At 41.4% G+C, this 19,353-nt stretch overlaps 1 protein-coding gene across 1 annotated transcript; it reads left to right on the forward strand.

Moving 5' to 3' along the window:
• Positions 1–2,474: 2,474 nt before the first annotated feature.
• Positions 2,475–16,842, forward strand: LOC122760268 (mannosyl-oligosaccharide 1,2-alpha-mannosidase IA-like). The gene is made up of 8 exons (XM_044015353.1): positions 2,475–2,494; positions 2,612–2,735; positions 3,775–3,868; positions 8,498–8,613; positions 10,376–10,595; positions 11,610–11,782; positions 12,287–12,402; positions 15,982–16,842. The coding sequence occupies exons 1-8, from the start codon at positions 2,475–2,477 to the stop codon at positions 16,106–16,108; spliced, it is 990 nt and encodes a 329-aa protein (XP_043871288.1). The 3' UTR covers positions 16,109–16,842.
• The last annotated feature ends 2,511 nt before the right edge of the window (positions 16,843–19,353 follow it).

Below are 19,353 nucleotides of genomic sequence, written 5' to 3' on the forward strand. Positions count from 1 at the left end.
ATATATATATATATATATGTCTATATATATATATATATATGTCTATATATATGTATATATATATGTCTATATATATATCTTGACTTTCAAATTGGAGGCTCCAGCTTTATAAATAAACAGTAGATGCAGTTTTACGGGCAGTTGCTAAAGTCAGATCCATCCACCACCGTTTGCTTCAGAAGCACAATCCCTGCCTGTATTGACTCAGTCGCGTCTGCTAGTAATGTCTATCCATCATTTTAAAATAATGATTTATTTATTCCTCTCTTCTTCTTCTTCTGAATCATTGTGTGGTGTGACTTCCACTCTCTCTTGTCTCTTTGAAATTCCGGGCCTGAATTTCACGGCTCAGACGCTGTCTCTGTCTGAAGCTCTCAGACCTGCTGGCCACATCGATGATAAGAATAATAATTCAAACGCTCCCCCTCACCCACCTGTCTCCGGTAATATACTGTGTTTGGACACTTCATTGGATTGTGTCTGCTTGGTTTATGCAGCAGCTTTTCGCCCCTGCTGTCTTTTGCTTCTGTTCTCCTTAACAGGGATTTAGTGTTTCTCTTTGGGATGCATTGAGATGGACAGGGGTGGAGGTTGGGGGGGGGGGTGGTGTTGGGTTTGTCTCCGCTCCACACGTCCCCTTTCTACCAAGAGTGGAGATTTATTGTTCATCACATGTGCGGTGGTGGGAGGTTGTAAAGGGATTGAATGGGCAGGTGTGAGTGGAGGGGCGGTGGGCGGATGATGTTACTCCATGTCCGCGTCCTGTCGACCACATGTCAGTGCTGGTGATTGTGAGCTGCGATGTCCTTTTTTATATTAATGTCCACATCAGTCTGAAGCTCACCGTGGCACGGCTGAATGTAATCAAGGGTCCGTGAGCGACTGTCCGTCCTCCTCGTGTTTGGTTGACTTGATTAAATCTGTGGTGTAATGAGAAACAAATTATGGCTTGTGCAGCTTGATGAGTTGAATGGGGGTGGGTAATTAGTATGTTCATCCACCTCTTTGCAGAAATGTGTGCATGTGTGGATGATAGCCCATCTCCATACTCACACTCCCACCTCTTTGTCCCCCGTGCTTCTGCTTTGTCCGTACACGAGTGTGTGATATTTGGCGTGTGCAGTCCATGTTTACGTATTTTATTTGTTGCCGTGCAGAATTCCTGCTGTGTGTTTTTGCAATGTAATGTAACGTTTACACCAAGTGGTACAGTTTGATCCGTCACACAGGAAGACGACAAAATAACCGATCCGTACCACATTGATCCCGCTCATGCTGAAGTCCACTGACTGGTTAACAGAGAATCATCCCTTATGTGCGATAGTTGGGAACATTTGTGGTGTTAAAGCTTGACTTGTTGTGATAAATGGCAAGAAGAACAAACGCAGACTACTGAATATCGTCCATTGTTGATCTTTGTCTGGTTCCTCTACGTTTTGGGATTCATTGGTGAGCTACGCTGCTACGATGTTATGCTATTTACATAGCTGACGCATGTTACTACGCATTTTAGGTATCCGTCCCACACACCTTGCGGTGTAAATCAGATTAGGACAAACCGTGCCAAACTGTGCCGTGGTGAACTGAACTGCTCTGTACCACATGGTGAAAACAGGACTTTTTCTTGAGTAGTTATTTGATGGATCATCACCATGTTCCAAATCCAGCAGAACTTGTTGGGTACCATCTTGTATTTTCAGAGATAATAATGGATTCACAAGCCCCTAACCGTATTCTCAACCAGCTTAAGTAAAAACCTAACCCTTATCTGTACTCCAGCCTTATTCTAACCCTAAAACCTAGTCTTAACTCTCAAAAAGCCCTTTACATTTTTGAGGGCAAAGGCTCACAACGAAGGCTTTAAGGTGAATTGGTTCTCACAACAAGGGCTGAGATTTGAAAGGTAACAAATCATTTGTGATAAAATGGCAGGTTTGGTAAATTGGCAGCCTATAGGCTTCTCAACAGAGGGTTGCCAGATCAAATCCTAACATGTTAAGTGCTGGGGTTGCCTCTGAGCAAGGCACCCAACTCCTGTCACTCCACGAAGTGACCACTGCTCCAAATTCAAGTAAGGGTCCTAGTAAAGGAACGTTAAAGCAACCAGTTAATTCTGATTTTAAAATTCTGAACATATTAAACCTTTGTTATATATGATATCAAAGCTCCTCTCACAACCATAGAAAGGCACACACAAACATATCAACACAACATTCCTAGTCAGGGTAGAGAGTAGAGTCCATGCCAGATGAGCTGTGCTGTTAAAGTCAAGTGTGAGGGAAAACCATCAACAACAAAAAAAACTCGTAAAAATGGCAGATGGAGTGTGATAAATTTGGGTTTTAGCATCATGGACTTACCTCAGTGGAAATCCATGTGAAGAAGAATGACCGAGTACGACTGCTGAGTCACGGAGGTGTTTTGTTCTTTCATGAACAGGTTTAACGACCTGACTCGTTCTTTTGTTGCCCACAATGCGCTTCTTCATTGTGGAGTGGGTAAATGAAAATGTACCCCTCCATGTGGCTTTAAAGAAGATGGTCAGACAGTTTACTGAAATCCTTATTTACAAATAACCCCTGTCTCCTTCTCTTTTGGTTTCTTCGTACAGTGGTATAGGTAGAAATTGGCCGTGGGCCTCTGGTGGGAGCAGCATCCTGGCAGAGTACGGCACCCTTCACCTGGAGTTCATGCACCTCAGCAAACTCTCTGGAAATCCTGAGTTTGCTCAGAAGGTAACAAAAGGGCAGAACATGTACTCTTAATTAGCTCTTAACTCAATTCCAACCCCTTCAGTGTTTCTGGGACTTTATTTTCTTAAATAAAAAATGAGTCCACTAGAACTCTGTACTCTTCTCACCTTTACTCTGTACATAGACAACATCATCCACAACAGAGAAACCCAACAATTCACACAATGAGCAACACTAGGCATCAGTGGAGAGAGAGAAAAACCCTTTTAACAGAAGACGAAATCTCTGACAGATCCAAACTTAAAGTTGTGCAGCCATCTGCCTAGACGGGTTGGGGTGAAAGGACATTTCAAAAATTGCATTCAGTTTGGGCTTCTTACGATAAAATGAAGGTCTAATATTGTAAATGTAAACAAAAAAAAAAAAAAAAGCTCCCCCGGAACTCAAGCGTGTCACTACTTCTGTAAACGCTACATTAAAAGACGGATACACAACTTATCCAAAAACGTAAAAACTAAACTGTCATTTAGTAAGATGGACAAAAGAAAGCGGTCATGAAGAGACACTAGCAGTGTTTTTGGTAATTTCCTCAGAATTCCTCTAGTGGTTGCTGGGGTTGATTATACACATGGGGCAACATAAGGCCCCGGGGCCACACCCGGCTTGCAAACCAGTCTTATCTGGCCCCCGCAACGTCCTCAAAGGAGGAAATTAGTAGTTGTGGTGACAGAATCGGAGCTTACATGAGAAACAGATTTATGTCGGAATTTAGATTTTTTTTTAACCAAAATTTGACAAAAGTGATCAGTTCTAGGTCTGATATGGTGAGACATATGAAGGGACAATACGCAGAATATGTGGAGCGACCAAACACCTCAGTTCCACACCTTCACATTGATAAGCCAGACTTTTATTTTGAAATAGTCATATGGAGATGTATCAGTGAGGTTACGTATCACATTTTGTATTATTTTTATTTTTAAAATCTAAGCGCTATGCGTGTTAAATAGAAAGTTGGGTTTAATGATTTGAAAGTTGGGTTTAATCCTCACCTGTGTTCCCTTCTTTTTTGAATTATTAGGTAATGAACATCCGGAAAGTCCTCAACCGCCTGGACAAACCTCAGGGCCTGTACCCCAACTACCTGAACCCCAACAGCGGCCAGTGGGGCCAACGTAAGTGCACGTGGTTGTCTTTATTTCGTCTCTTACTTTAAAAAACAGTATTTCCTGAAGGAAAAATAAGAACAGTTATTGAAAAACCTCAGAATCGACAGTAACCAGGACTTTGAGTCAAATATCAGAAAGCGGTGATAAAAAAATAAGCCGATGACACATCACCAGTGTCAGACCTTTTTTTTTCCCATCTCCAAAGATGACAGGAAAATTGCTACTTGTCGTCCGTCCCTTCAGTGCACTCAGGATCTGATCTTTCGACATAAAGCGACACCTGTAATTTTGTTCGCCGTGAAAAACCAGCGGAGTGCAAACACATTTTCTCCCGTAATCATCGTAAATCATCCAGACGCTGTCTCCAGATCTGTTAATTAGTCCATTCATCGATTTATTCAGACTACAGGAGACCTGGTTTCTCTGGGCATCCATGATTTTTTTTTTAAACAACAACAATAATGAACACAATAATCAACAAGGTGAGATTTAAAAAAAATTAATAATTGTGTTATTTTTGCCTCAAGTACAAACCATGAGTTAAACAAGAAGAAAAACAAACAGGACGAATATTTGTTTAAGTTATAGTCTTGTTTTCCAGCGGTCCATTCAATGCTGGAAAAAAATAAAGTACGTCTATATTTGCACATTTTCAAAGACACACGCCCCGCCTTAAATTATACTTTTCCTTCCATTAAAACTTTAAATAAATGCTGCCAGTAAGAACCTGCTGAATAATGAACACTAAAAGAATGTAAATGACAACGTTCCGAAGCTTCTGAATCATATTTGTTGTTTTGTATTAGCAGTCGTGTTGCGATGATACGTCACTGATGTGTTGTCATCTGTTGTTTCAGCCGCTTTGATGTGGATTATGTGTTTTTGTAGTTGTAGCATCAGCCCCCGCTCTACTTCTTCTTCTTCTTCTTCTTTACTTTCCCGAAACCCCCATTTACTCAAATCACTGTCAAGTGTTTCCCCCGCTCTCTCCACGCCCACCCCGCTATCTTTAACACGGGAGTGCACACACACACACGCTGTCAGGTGTGTGACAGGCAGGGTGTAATCTGGAATCCCTCGTCCGAGTCCTCCTCTTTAGACGTCGCAGTCCAACAGGTCGCGTTGATAATGATAGAGAGCGGCGAGAGAGAAGATGAAAGAACATATGGAGGCGCTGCGGAAACAGCAGTGCATATATAATAGAACAGAGAAGTCGCGATGGAGTGTAGCAGTAAGAGTCTGCGCCTGTCAGCCGTCAGCCGCGTGTCACGTTCCTGGGGAAACTTTGACACCTGAAGGAGACGGAAAATGACACCGACGCTGACAGGAAGCAAGAAGTTTGGCTTGATATCTCAATCCGTTTGAAACGCCATCTTAAACGCTGCTTTGAGTTATTCCCTCAGCCGCCGGAGAGCAGCGAGGCGCCGGACTCCTGCAGCACAGACTCTCGCTGAGATTCAAGAGCGACACTGTCAATCTGTCAAGTTGTGGAAGGAAGAGTCGGTGACTCACTCTTCTGTGGAATAAGTGGGTTTTTTTGTCCACCTATGAGCTGTCAGTCATCTCATCTAAGTGACAGTTAGACAAGGTAGCAGGAGGTCAGTGTTTGACCAATAAGTAACCTATGTTCCCAACATGGGTGAATTTGACCCTTTATGGCGCTTTTCCATATCAACCACAGGACAACCTAGTGGGGAACCTTCAGGGAACGTTCCCACATCGAAAAGTATGTTGTTCCCAGAATGTTCTGGGAACCAGAAATTGTTTGCTGGGTAGCACTCGACTCTTTTCCTTTGTTAGTACCTGCTCTGACGAGGTTCCAAGCAAGCTGAGCCAATACCACTGATTGGTCAGAGAGTGTCGTCACAAAGCGTATAATGGCGAACTGTAGATCAGTTTAAAAGACTTAAAAAATCCCTGAAAACAGTCCGTTAATCTCTGACATTTAGCAAAGGAAATGTCTAAAATCTGAATATTTAACAGCAGAGCGACAGCACTGCTGAGAGCCTGCCGATCACGAGCCCGAATCACGACCCGCTCAGCGGTAGGAAGCACGTAGGAAGTACTGAACGATTCTGTGAACAAATCTTTTTTTTTTTAATGAACTGATTCTAATGATTCACCGAAAACAACTGCTTCGCAACTCACTAGCTTGTGTGTTTGTGTCGCGTATGAAACCACGTCACGACAGTTTCGCGCGGCCGATGATATTATGACCCCGCCCACTTTGAGGAGGGACTAAAGAAAAAGAAAGAATCTTTATTGAGAATCTTTGTTGTGAGGTCAGAGGTTGATCACAGGCGTCACAATGGACCAACTTGACCGAAACTCACAGAGTTCCTCACAAACATGCAAACTCCACACAGAAGAGGTTCCAGAGCTGGAGTCAAACCAACCACCTTCTTATGTGAGGCAACAGTGCTAACCACTAAGCCACCATGCCGCCTTTTTCCCATGTCCTAACTACAAATGGAACGCACCATGAAGGCAATTCCCTACTCTGCAGTCAACACACCTTAATAATCAGTTCAATTCAAATCAATATTTATTTGTAAAGCGTCAAATCACAACATACATTATTTCAAGGCTCTGTACACACACAGTTAGACAGAAACCTTTATAATATTATAGAGTACAGAGAAACCCAACTACTCCCTCTTATCAGGAAGAAATCTCTGACAGAACCAGACTCAAAAATGTGCCTAGACAGGTTGGGGTGAAAGGAAAAGAATGGGGCACAGAAAGTGAGGTAAAGACAGAAGCAGTTATATAACACTTGTATCAATTTAAAGGCTCAGACAGGTCACGTCTTCCAATAAATATAACGTACAAGCGTGAAAAAGTGACAGTTTCTGGACAGAACAATAGCTTCTTTGTTGAATAGCCGCTGATATTCCTGTGTTTGTAATAGACCTGTCAAATACCAGTCTTTTTTAATTTGAAAGCTGTTTATTTATCCGCCTCTGAAGGTCAAACATGCACCTGCGCTCCCACTCGACTTCATACCACTCGTCGGCTGCGGAGACTTTGAATATGAATGGCTGAAAAAGAACATCCGCGCGCATGCAAGTCGGCGTTTATGTGACACTTAACCACAGCCGCCGCCCGCGTTTTCATCCACGTAATCTATGCAAATGATGACATGCGGCGTTGAATAGAAAACGACAAGTTTCAACAACAGAAGAGAGAGTAAAACAAAAATCTTCTCACACACACACACACACACACACACACGGTGCTTTTATGTTTGTCTTAGCCACAGAGTTTTTTTTTTCGTCTTGAAAGAAATTATGCAATAGCGAGGGGAATGCAAGTGCTGAATAAATGATGTCCTCGGGATGTTTTCAGCCCGATGTTGTCTGAAAAATATCTTTCAACCGCAGCTGCTCCACAAAGCTTTGCTCTATATCTGCCATAAGTGAACATGTAAGACCTGGGATTATGTTGTAATTAAAGGTGCCGTGTCACTGACTGTGAAAAACCTTCTAATGAATGTATGTGTGGATGTGTGCATACCAAGTTCACATTCAGGCTAATAAATAAATAGGTTGTTAGCACTTTATAAATCTTTAATAAGACGCCCCGGAACGTGTTTTGATTAAAAAGACAACAGTGATTTGTTGCTTGCCAAATAATGAGCCTCTGTGATTGGTCATCACCAATTCCGTTGATATTCCGTACAGGCTGCAACGATTATTCCATTATTAATCAATTTTACTAAGTTCCATTTTTTTCTCAGCTTCTTAAATGAGTATATTTTCTGGTTTCTTTGCTCGTGTAACAAAGAAATCCTTACAATTGAAAATAAATTGTAGACGTTTGAGAACATCAACAATTCCGGGTTTGGTAAACACATTTTCTGGCAAAAGAAGTACTCTTTTGCAGCTCTTAAACGGCAACATTCACGTGCTGTGGTCCCCACTAAAGCGAGTGTGTGTCCAGCTTGGTTTTAAACCTAACTGTGACTATTTTTAATCATTCAAATTTGGCAAATTTGGTCAGCAACACATTTTCTTATGGGGAAAAAGGTCAGAGGAGATATTTTCATTGCTTTTACACGCACTTTAAAATATCTGTACAGATAAAAGTATCATTGACACTTTGCCGTCATGTTTGTGTTGCATGATGTGAGTGGCGTTTCATCCTCCGCTGTCTTCATTCCTCCCCCTCTCTCTCTCTCTCTCTCTCTCTCTCTCTCTCCCTCCCTCTCTCTCTGCACGTCTGCTGCTCTCGTTCCTGGCTCGATCTCGAACCTCCGCGCACTTATCGGCTCTCGACCCAATCTGCCGCCGTCGCCGCCGCCGCCGCTCGTCCTCCTCCTCCTCTTTCACTTCACTTCACAGGATGATTGCGGCTGACATTTAATCTCTGCACTCCACAAACAGGGCCGGACTCTGTTAATGACACATGCATATGGATGAGCCTGTGCTCACAGACGGCAGGACAAACACACATCAGCGGGACGGATGGACACACAATAACACACACACACACACTTTTATTTCACAGTAAATTATCAGCTGTGTGTGCGTTTTCTTTTTTCTTTATTATACTTAACGCTGCGAGAACAGTGCAGCAACGTGTGTGTGTGTGTGTGTGTGTGTTATAATCTGTATGTTAATCTGTGTGTCACAGATCACGTGTCCGTCGGGGGCCTGGGTGACAGTTTCTATGAGTATCTGCTCAAGGCCTGGCTCATGTCTGACAAGACGGACGAGGAAGGAAAGAAGATGTACTATGACGCTCTGCAGGTGACACACACACACACACACACACACACACACACCATGAGAGGCTGGGATTCAGTCACAGATTTCACAAGCCAAAAATAAAAGAATCTTCAGGTGTTTAAAGGCTTAAACCTAACCCTTAACCTTAACTGTCAGAACTAACCTTAACCCTTAACCTAACCCTTAACATAAACCTAATTCTAACCCCTAAAATAGTCTGAGGGCAGATTAATTCAACAAACGTGTGTGGGTTTTTTTGTGAAACTTGAGTTATATTAACACAATTAATCAGATTATTCTGATTAATTGTTGTTATTTCAGTCCAGAAATCAGTTGCTGATCGATATTAAAGCTGAAATTGACTCAGACTTGACTTTATGAAGCTAAAACTATAATTGTGACAAAGACCAATGTTTGGTGTTAAGAAATCCATGTCTAAAGCAGAGTAAATGATGTTATCTCTGTTTATATTGCGTTTCTAATGCGACCTCACACAGCTACAGCTACAAACACAGACGTCTGTCGTTCTATTGCTTTTTAAGTCAAGAAAAGGAAGAAAGGGGAAATGATAATAAAGGAGGAAATGTAGAAATAAAGAAAGGGAAAGTCAAGAAGAATGACGGGGAAATGAAAGTTGTAGAAAATGAAAATCAAGAAGAAAACAGTACCGGAGGAAAAAGAGAAGAAAGAAATCAAAGTAGGAAATGAAGTAAAATTGGAGGAAAACACACGAGAAAGAAAATGGTAGAAGAAGTTTTAAATGAAAATCGAGATGAAACTGTGGAGGACGAGGAAAATAAAGTAGAAAAAGGAGAGGCGAGAATTTAAAATAATAAGAAGAAAATGAAAAACAACAAGACGCTCGAGGACAATTTTATTTACAAAGGTTTTTCAGGGAAGTCTAAAAAAAAAAAAACACTTTACGAAACCCAGTGAGACGGGAAATTCAGGCTCAAAACAAAGAAGGAACACAAACAATTTTATGTTTCGTAATAAAAAGCTTTTTCTGAAGTTTTATGAGTCATAGATTGACTTCATCTGTTAGGAAACCCCGGTTTGTGACCACTTCCTGTTTGCACTTGTGTATTAAAACAGATGTAAAAAATAAAAAATAATCAAATTCAATTTTATTCGTAAAGCACAGTGAACCAAAGTGAAGTGTTGTACAGATGATAATATACGTCGAAAAGTAACTCAAATATATGAAAAAATGTGGAAATAGACCACAATAAAAACACATCAAATCAAATTAAATAACCTGAAAACATGTTTGTTTGTTTTTAAATAGAATCATTTCATTGTCAAGCATTATGGCAAAAGGTAGTGAAGTTAGGGCTCTTATTTTGAAAGCCAGGTTGAAAGGAAGTGGTGCTCATGGAAGAATCCTCCAAAAAGTCTCTTTAGTTTTTAGCTGCACAGTAAAGGTGCACGAAGACGGCTCGCTTACACTATTAAAATTAAAGATAACATTAAAAAAAAATATATATATATATTTTATTTTGTAGGAATAACAACGTGATATAACATAACGTGATTTTATTGAAAATCCCCTGAAACAGTTTTCCTGTGACTGTTCCTCTCACCAGATCTGCAAATATTCTGTATAACGATGATAAAAACACAGATTCTTTACCCATAATTCCTCCTACTCTTCAAGGACCATGAAGTGTTTGTGCAGCAGCAGATTGGTAAAAAAAAAGAAAACAGTCGTGTGTTAAAGGAACAGTTTCACCTAAAAACAGATATTCTAACACACTGTGACCCTCGCCTTGTTTTTCCCCAGGCCATAGAAACCAACCTGATGAGGAAGTCGAGCGGCGGCCTGACCTACATCGCCGAGTGGAAGGGCGGTCTGCTGGAGCACAAGATGGGTCACCTGACCTGCTTCGCCGGCGGCATGATCGCTCTGGGCGCCGACGGAGCGCCCAACGACAAGACGGGCCACCAGATGGAGCAGGCGGCCGAGATCGCGCGCACCTGTCACGAGTCTTACGTCAGGACTGGTCAGTACTGTCTTTATATCTTAGTGAACCCCTTACCCTTACCTTAACCTTAACCCTTAAAAACCTCAGCCTCAAAATGTCCCTTTTTTGCTTATTTTAAGCATAAAAAGGGCAGAGAATTAAATTTTTACAGAATAACTTTCAACATCTGGCAGTTATTTACTATGTTACTGAATGTTAAAATGAAGAAACATTGTACAAAACATTTAAAATAATTTCATTTGTTTAAGTCTTTTTCTCAGTGTCCAAAAACAGGCAGTTTTTCCCACGAGTGAAATTATCATAATAACCACACGAAGGCGCTGACGTGCGAATCCACAGCTTTCAGAAACCGTCGCCTAATTACGGTTTATAATAAATGTGTCGTCTGCGGTATGATCGCTGTTAAAGGGTTCTAACCATCACAACTTAATTTAATCCTTAACTTAAATCTAACCTTAACCCTAAAAAGTGGTCTTGTCCCCACAAAAAGGTTTTTAAGTTTCTTTGGACCTCACAAAGGTGATTCTTTCATCAACAAAAAAATCTGATTATTAAAAAATATTCTGTAATCTCTGGTCAATTAATTTGTTATTTCAGTTCATAAGTTTAAAAAAAATAAAAGATAAAAGGATATTAAAGTTTCATTGGCTAAGAAATAAGACTTATCTGTTCACGCCTCCCGTTCCCAAGTGCGATAGGGAACTACGGTGGCCTCACAGGATGTCGTTCTCCTTCATATTAAACTTAGTTCTGGATGGTTTATACATCTGGGCTCCCAACGCTGCTAAATGTGCTGCAGCCTGTTTTACCCTCTTATTAAAGATATTTTTAATTTCAATGGTGTTTCGTTAAATGAAGGTTGTAATGATAATTACGGACAAATTCTAGCTCACTTATTCACTATGTTATGTTTCCTTTAAATTGAAGCGGTAACATCTCTGTTACACCTTTAAATTCCCAGTGTTTGGACGTTTATCCTCTCTCTCTCTCTCTCTCTCTCTCCCTCCCTCTCTCCCTCTCTGGTGTGTGTAGCTCTGAAACTGGGTCCAGAGGCGTTCCGCTTCGACGGTGGGGTCGAGGCCATCGCCACTCGCCAGAACGAGAAGTACTTCATCCTGCGTCCCGAGGTCATCGAGACGTACATGTACATGTGGAGATTCACCCATGACCCCAAGTACAGGGAGTGGGGCTGGGAGGCTGTGCAGGTAAACAAGAAACATCTGTCAGAGAGGAAAAGAGATGTGAAATATTATCTTCTGATTCTCTATTGTGTTTTTTTATTCCATTTTTAACATTATTTTTAGTTAAGAATCATGTCAGAGGCAAGGTTTTTAATGATGTACACGTGAAAACAAAATGTGGCACCAAATTAACAATATTATGAAGATAATTGGCCAGATTTTGGCCCTAATCTGGCTGATGTTACGCTGATTTGATAACAGGTTATCTGGCCAAATTATCCAGTCGTGTAAGGGATTAACAGACGTGATTTCAAGGTTGCGTACTTTCGTTTGAAGTCAAAAGTAGTCTGTTTATGTTCTGAAGTCACGTTAAATCACGTGGGTTTCTGTGAGTTTCCCAAATCCTTGGAAATCGTTTGATTGAACGCCTAGAAACTAAATCTTAATGCCTTTGACGATTGCTCATCAAAAACGTGCTTAAAGTACGTAGATAAAGTAAAATCATTAAAGAAACGTCTCGTCGCTCAGGCCCTGGAGCAGCACTGCAGAGTGGGAGGCGGCTACAGCGGCGTGCGGGACGTTTACGCCTCGACCCCCAACCACGACGACGTGCAGCAGAGCTTCTACTTGGCCGAGACGCTCAAGTAAGACACACACACACACACACACACACATATTAAATATGGTGTTTTCATTGGTTGAGTGGAGGCTCCAGAGAGTGGTGGAGGTCACCGTCAAGGTTCTGTCACTTCATTCAAACACTGGTTTTTTTTATTGAGTGTTTCTCTGCGACACTCGGCGCCAGATGTGACACAAAACTGTGAGAACAGACCGAAAAAATATAAGGATTTATTTTCAACGCGTGAATGGGTGAAACCTGTAGTGTAAACTTCAACACTAGAAAAGCTCTATATAAATACAGACCATAATACCAACTCTTCCTCTTCTTGTGATTTTATTTGGGAGTAGCAAAGAAGGAGGAAATGTGGTGGAGTTAAAGTAAAAGCTGCCAGAAATATCAATAACTAAGTAAAGTACATACATGTGAGTTTAAGTGAGTGAGTGGGTGAGTTGTCTTTCAACTGGAAGGTTGTGGGTTCAATTCCTGGCTGTGCTAGTCTATATGTGTGTCCTCGAGCAAAGACACTTGACCCCATGTTGCAGCGTGTGAATGGGTGAATTAACAAAGATAGTCAGAGGAAATGTAATGGAGTAAAAATTGACAGTAAAGTACAGTAACAGAGTATTTGTACTGAGTATAAATTCACAAAAACACGAGAAAATGACAACACACACGTGAAGAGAAGTCAACAGGGAACGTTCGGTCGATCATCGACTCATCACAACAAATTCAGATTAATCCAACAACAACAACAACAACAGCTGCAGACAGGAAGTTGCTACAACTCACAGATAAAGCCACATGGATAAAAAACATAATGTCCTCGGTGGAGATGATAATCCACGTTAGGCTGCGAGGATTCACAGTGTGTCCAATTATTTCAAAAAGACAATGTTTGTTTTCAACAGCAGCTTAACTCCACAGACTTTATTAACTCCTGGACAATTTCAGAGGAAGATTCTCCCACTGTTCACCTTCAGTGGTTCCTTCTTTTCAGACATAATATGAGAATTATGAAACCGTGTTTTTTTTTGCTGGAGAGATTCACTCTGAATGTATTTCCACTGAAGACCTCTTATCATGAATGTTGTGAATGTATTTATACACTTCTTCAATTCTTTTATGCGGCTTGATAAAAGACGCTCTTGTTTCCTCACTCAGCGTTCGTCTTGTGTTTTTGCTTAACTGCCCTCTGGTGCATTTCTGTGTGTGTGTGTAAGTGTATGTGTGTTTTGGGTGTGAGTGTGTCGCCACAAATGTCTCCTTGCATGTGTTCTCAGTCACTCAGTGTGGTTGGTGTCTAGCAGCAAACAGGGTTTTCCTCCTCACATGGTTCTCCATCTGTGTTCAGGACTGTTTCAAACAGCACTAACAACAGTTTAACCAGTGTGTGTGTGTGTGTGTGTGTGTGCGCGAGTGTGTCTCTACACATGACCTACACGATGACCTCATCTGTTTACTTTGGTTTATTGTTAGATTTTACTATATGGTAAAAATACATGATTTCTAGCACATGGTGGTGTTAGCGCTGTTAGCAGGTGCAGTGTTGTTAATGTTGGTGTCTGTGTTGGTGTTGTTAGGTGCATTACCAGTGGTGGTGTTAATAGTATTATTAGCGGTGTTAGCATGTTGTTAGCGGTGGTGGTGGTTGTAGTGTCGGTGGTGTTAGCACTGTTAGCAGTGTTGTTGGTGTTCCCAGTGGTGGAGGTAGTATTGTTAGCGGTGTTAGCAGTTACAGTGGGGTTATTGTTGTTAGCGGTGGTGTTCATGTTGGGGTTGTTAGCATTAGCAGCGGTAGAGGTGATAGTATTGTTAGTGGTCTTAGCATTGGAGTTAGTATTATTATTTTTAGTGGTTTTAGCGGTGATGGAGGTGATAGTATTGTTAGTGGTGTTATCATTGGTGCTGTTAGTTGTGGTGGTATTGTTATTGTTGGTTTTTGTTAGCTGTATTAGCAGCAGTAGAAGTGATAGTATTGTTAGTGGTCTTAGCATTGGTGTTAGTGTTGGTTTTGTTAGCTGTATTAGCAGCAGTAGAGGTGATAGTATTGTTAGTGGTCTTAGCATTGGTGTTAGTGTTGGCATTGTTAGCTGTATTAGCAGTGGTGGAGGTGATAGTGTTGTTAGCGGGGTTAACACTTTCAGTAGTGTTATTGTTGTTAGCGGGTTAGCAGTGGTGGAGGTATTGTAAAATGTTAACATAAAAAAAAAACACCTTTTGTTTGATGGAGGCAGCACCTATTCATGAATATTAGTCATCAGTACAGGGTGTAAACAAGCTGGATTATAGCATAGCTAATGGGTTTCATCCCTAGTCACATGACAAGTAAGAAAAACTAATAGTATGTCCAGAAACCAAAGCTTTAAAAAAAAGAGAGAGAGAAACACTCAAACCATTTAGTAAATTATCAGAATAGTTGATGATTCATTTGGAAGTCGATTCATAATGAATTAACTTTTTGAAGTGGATCCTCCTTAATGATTGGTGATTATAATTGTTTTTTATTAATATGATTTAATTTAGCTTTGACACAAATACTAATCACTTCATCAAATAAACCTGTTTCATACACAACGTGAACCTGAGCGACAGTGTTAGCGTAGCTGACGTAGCAGCAGCGGCGGCGGCGGCAGAGAAAACCCTCCAAGCTCGTCCCCTCCCTCCCAGGTTTTATCGCCACGTCCGTCGCGTCCATCAGAACTCTTTACGACGTCCTCCTGCCCCCTTTCATCTCCCTCCTCTTCCTCATCTGCACCACGCAGCTGTTTACAGGAAGTCAAGGTTAGGCTAACACCGGCTGATGGAGGTGAGCCGCCATCAAATCCTGCCTTTTTTATGTAGGCTGTAAATTTTATCACGCAGCGTCCCGTCTCTCTGATTAACACACACACATTCACTCGGATGAAATGTCTGCGTCACTTTACAGATCAATATGTGTTGACCTGAATATCACAAAGTCAAGGGTTTTTTAAGGTTTGCTTCAAATAATTAGAGGAGAGAAAAATGAGGAAGTGCCCAGTTAGCATCGTCTTACATTAAAGGTAAAGCAGATTTATTCAGTCAGGGCTGTCGGACTCAATTACAGAGAGGCTGGAATTACAAAAAACAAGTGCAAGTTTAGGGCCGGACAGATTCAGAACAAAGACAGATTATATATTAAATAAAGGAGCTTTAAAGGAGAAAATAAAAGTGATTTTCCATTGAAATCAGCAGAAGACTGTCTCATCTGATCATTCTTAATTTGCCGTATTGCTCGACATATAAAGCTGAAAGAGTTTGAGGTTTCTTGGCTCTGCTGGTGTACACACACAAACGCTCCCTCAGTCAGGTCTGACAGAGGCTGTTATTGGATCAGAATTTGCTCCTCAGAAGCTTCCTAGATGTTCTCTTTCCTTCTGGAGCAGAGATGTGAATACATCATCTCATCGTGAAACTGCAGATTGTGTCATGTATTTTATTTTTGTGCGCTGGCTAGTTTTTTCAAGCTTTGTAGATGTGACAAACGGTCCAGGAGTTACAGTAACGAGACGTACGCGCGCCATGGCTAACGGAAGGTTTAGTTCCCGTTGATTAAATAAAGTTTTTCTCTCCTCTCCCGCAGGTATCTGTACCTGCTCTTCTCCGACGACGACCACCTACCGTTCGACCACTGGGTCTTCAACACCGAGGCTCACCCTCTGCCCGTCATCAGGAGAGAGAAAACAGACCGACCCAACGAGGTGGAGTAGAGGACTAATCCTGTGCTGACGTCCAAAAAACGAGAAAAAAACGAAACAAAACAAACAAAGTGCGAGAACCTCTGACCCTGTGAACCTGAGCCTCCAGTCCTGTCCAGTCCAGTCCAGTCTGTCTGAAGAAGGTTTCCAAGCCTTTTCAAGTCCCTGACGGCGACACGGGGGATTTAATTTTTTTAAAACGGGATCAAGACTGAATTTCAAGCCTTGCTGGAGCTGAATTCTCGCTGTGGAGTTTTGTTGTTGTTGTTGTTGTTTTTCATTTTTTCGGGGGTTTTGTTGTTGTTGTTGTTTTTTAAACGTTCAGCTCTAGTTGAGTCCAGATGCTGATGATGATGGTGTGGACCAACGGTTTTTTTTTTACTGCCAGGTCATGTGATAAGTGGTCAACAGGAGAAGAAGAAAGTGAAAATGAGTTTAAAGTGATTCTTCACAAGTTCCTGCTGGGATTTATCGCGTTTCCTGCTCCGTCACGGGGACATAATCTGACCAGTTATTGATTGGTTATCGTGTTTGTTTGTCTTTTAGTAGCTGCAGCTCTGTTTGGGAGAAAGACCTGAACCAGACATCTGCCTAATGTGGATTCTGTGGACCTCGAAACCCTGAAAGATTCCGTTTCTCCTCTGTGGGATCACAAGGTCGACTTGGAGAGTTCGAGGTTGTTTCCAATCGCTTTTTCGTGCATCGTCTTTTTCGGTCTGGCTGCTGCTGCTGCTGCTGCTGCTGCTGCTGCTGCTGCTGCTGCTGCTGCTGCACGGTTTTCCACGTCTGGACAGGAACTGGGTTTCTCTGTGGCGCTGAACTGAACTCCCGACGTCCTCGGAGGAAAAAGACGTGGCGGCAGCTCGGCTTCTTCCTGACTTCCTGTGAGTCTGTTGCGAGTGGGATCCGACGACCCCACCAGCTCCGTGCCCGACAGCGAGTCCACTTTCCCGGGAACGTTTACACAAAGCTGCTTCTTCTTCTGCTAAATCTCGTCTGTATCTTCATTTGGTTTCTTAGGCTGTGGATTTTTTTTTTTTTTCTTCTCTCACATTGGCGTCAGTATTTCTGAGGTTTGACTGACACCAGGTTTTACAGAGAGCCGAGACGAGAGTCCGCGGAAGACGACCAGGAGAAGTCGGAAGCTCCAGGAAAACTGTAGGAAGATGACGTGGTTTTTAAGTTTGAGGAAACTCTTTTAAAATGGTACATTTTCAACTAAGTCTCCTTTTATGAAAGTGTTTTTTGCCGCGATTGTCTCTCGTGACGTCGTTCCCGGAAACCCTTGCATCGGTCGCTCGGTTCCTGGTTGCCCGGCGACGTCTCGCTTTCTTCTTCCCGTCTCCCTCCTCCAGTCGCGCGGCGTTGCGCGGCGAGCTGCCCGCTCATCGTCTCTCCTCCGTGAGGAGACGCAGAAATTTCCTTTTTCCCCCTGCGACATTTCACCGTCACACAAAGCCATAACTGACTCAGTAACACAGCTTTACCATTCCGGCGCTGACACCTTCCATTTTACCACTTTTTTGGGGGCGGGGGAAGGGGGCGTGACTTTGTTGACGCGAGCTGTGTCGCGTGTTCATTTGGGTTTTTTGACGCTAACGAATGCTCACACACACACACACACACAGAACTGTAGCCAGATTAAATCCAGTTTAGTCTTCAGTCTTAGTGCCTTTCAAACAGGAGATACACACACACACACACACAGTTTAAAAACAGATTTGTAGCTTTAAGTCAAGTTTCCCAGGATTATACCAAAATGAGACACAGATTAATAAATAAAGGAGTGCCCACTTTTTGCCCCAAGTGATATTCGGCGTAACTTTGTAGCACAAGTGTTTGTTTTTTTTGGTTATAAGTGGGAAATTTAAACTAAAACATCTCATGGTGGAAACTCCCAGTCGTCAGGTTAGATAACTGCTGACATCTAGTGGGGAGAGTTTGTAATTACAGTACACACATAAGCCACACATGGACCTGTCAAATTAAGATTTGTATTCATATAGGAGTGAGTTTTTAAATCACAAACCTGATTTAGCTTCAGCAGAAAGAGGAAAAATCCAAAAACCTGGATCTTTAAAGATTAAATATTCCATGCGTCTTTTTGCTAAAGTATGATATAATTTATCCTCAACATGTGATCGTAGAGTTGAGACTAAAAAAAGTGAAGGATGGCTGTGTTTGGCTAAAATATGTCAAAGATTAAGAGATTATTTGTGTTTTTCAACTTAAAGTGTTGGTGCGACTGGTTTTTAGGATATTTACAATAACAAAGAGCCACTACACGGAAACGTCCCCCAAATAATCCCAAACTTTTACTCCGTCTCACCAATAAAATAACACTTTTTTATTGAAAATGAACAGTTTTTTTTTACTTTACACATTTAAATCATCTCTGACGTATTCAGCACAGAAAACATAGCGTTATTTGTGTCGTCTTGTGTAGAAATATCAGTATTTGTGCTGCAAACATGTACGAGAATTCAACACAAATTCTGCTAAAATACCCTCATTTTATTTATTACATTTTTCCAGAAAACAAAAATATTCAGTCATTTAAACGCTCACACAAAGATTGATCGGATTTAATCTGAGGTTTTTATCATTTTTATATAACGTTAGGGTTGATTTGTTTTGTGTTAATTTATTGTGTCGTCTGTTGTGTGAACACCAGGTGTCGCTGTGGGTGTTAAGTATCAGGACTAAAGCTTCACAACGTAAAAAAAAAAATTAACGTAAACCAACGATTTGAAAAAAAGCTGCAAAGTTCTGCAGTTTTTTTTTTCTTTCTTTTTTTTAAACATCGCATTTTTTACAAAATATCGGAGTTTGACTGATACAGATTTTTAAATCGGATAATGAGTTTTGCGACATTAATATAACTTCCGATATTCATACATTCATGTTCTGGTGTGTTTGCACTAAATGCTATGCGACTAAGTTAGCCAGAACATCCGCGTTTGTTTACTTAGCACAGCTTATGTTAGCAAATGTGTTTATTGTAAAGTGTGACCAACAAATAGAAACATAAGTTTCAGGAGGATCTCGAAGCTGATTGGCTTCCCTTAATATTTTTGTCGCACAATTTTGTTTTTGCCCGAGCAGCTGAAGCTAATTAGCAAATTTAGCATCTTTGCGTCGAATCGCTCACATCAGGTGAAGCAAATAGCGCAAATGACGTGAAGTGAGTAACGTGAAAACGCGACATTTGGGTCATTTGCTTCGGTTCGTAATCTCATCGTGTGGAAGAATTTGCA

The sequence above is a fragment of the Solea senegalensis genome, unplaced genomic scaffold (genome assembly GCF_019176455.1).
Source record: "Solea senegalensis isolate Sse05_10M unplaced genomic scaffold, IFAPA_SoseM_1 scf7180000013316, whole genome shotgun sequence".
NCBI lineage: Eukaryota > Metazoa > Chordata > Actinopteri > Pleuronectiformes > Soleidae > Solea > Solea senegalensis.

Coding starts and splice junctions, on each gene's coding strand:
- LOC122760268 (XM_044015353.1), top strand. CDS start 2,475: ATGCGCTTCTTCATTGTGGA. Junction 2,495..2,611: donor ATGCGCTTCTTCATTGTGGA/GTGGGTAAATGA, acceptor TTCTTCGTACAG/TGGTATAGGTAGAAATTGGC. Junction 2,736..3,774: donor ATCCTGAGTTTGCTCAGAAG/GTAACAAAAGGG, acceptor TTGAATTATTAG/GTAATGAACATCCGGAAAGT.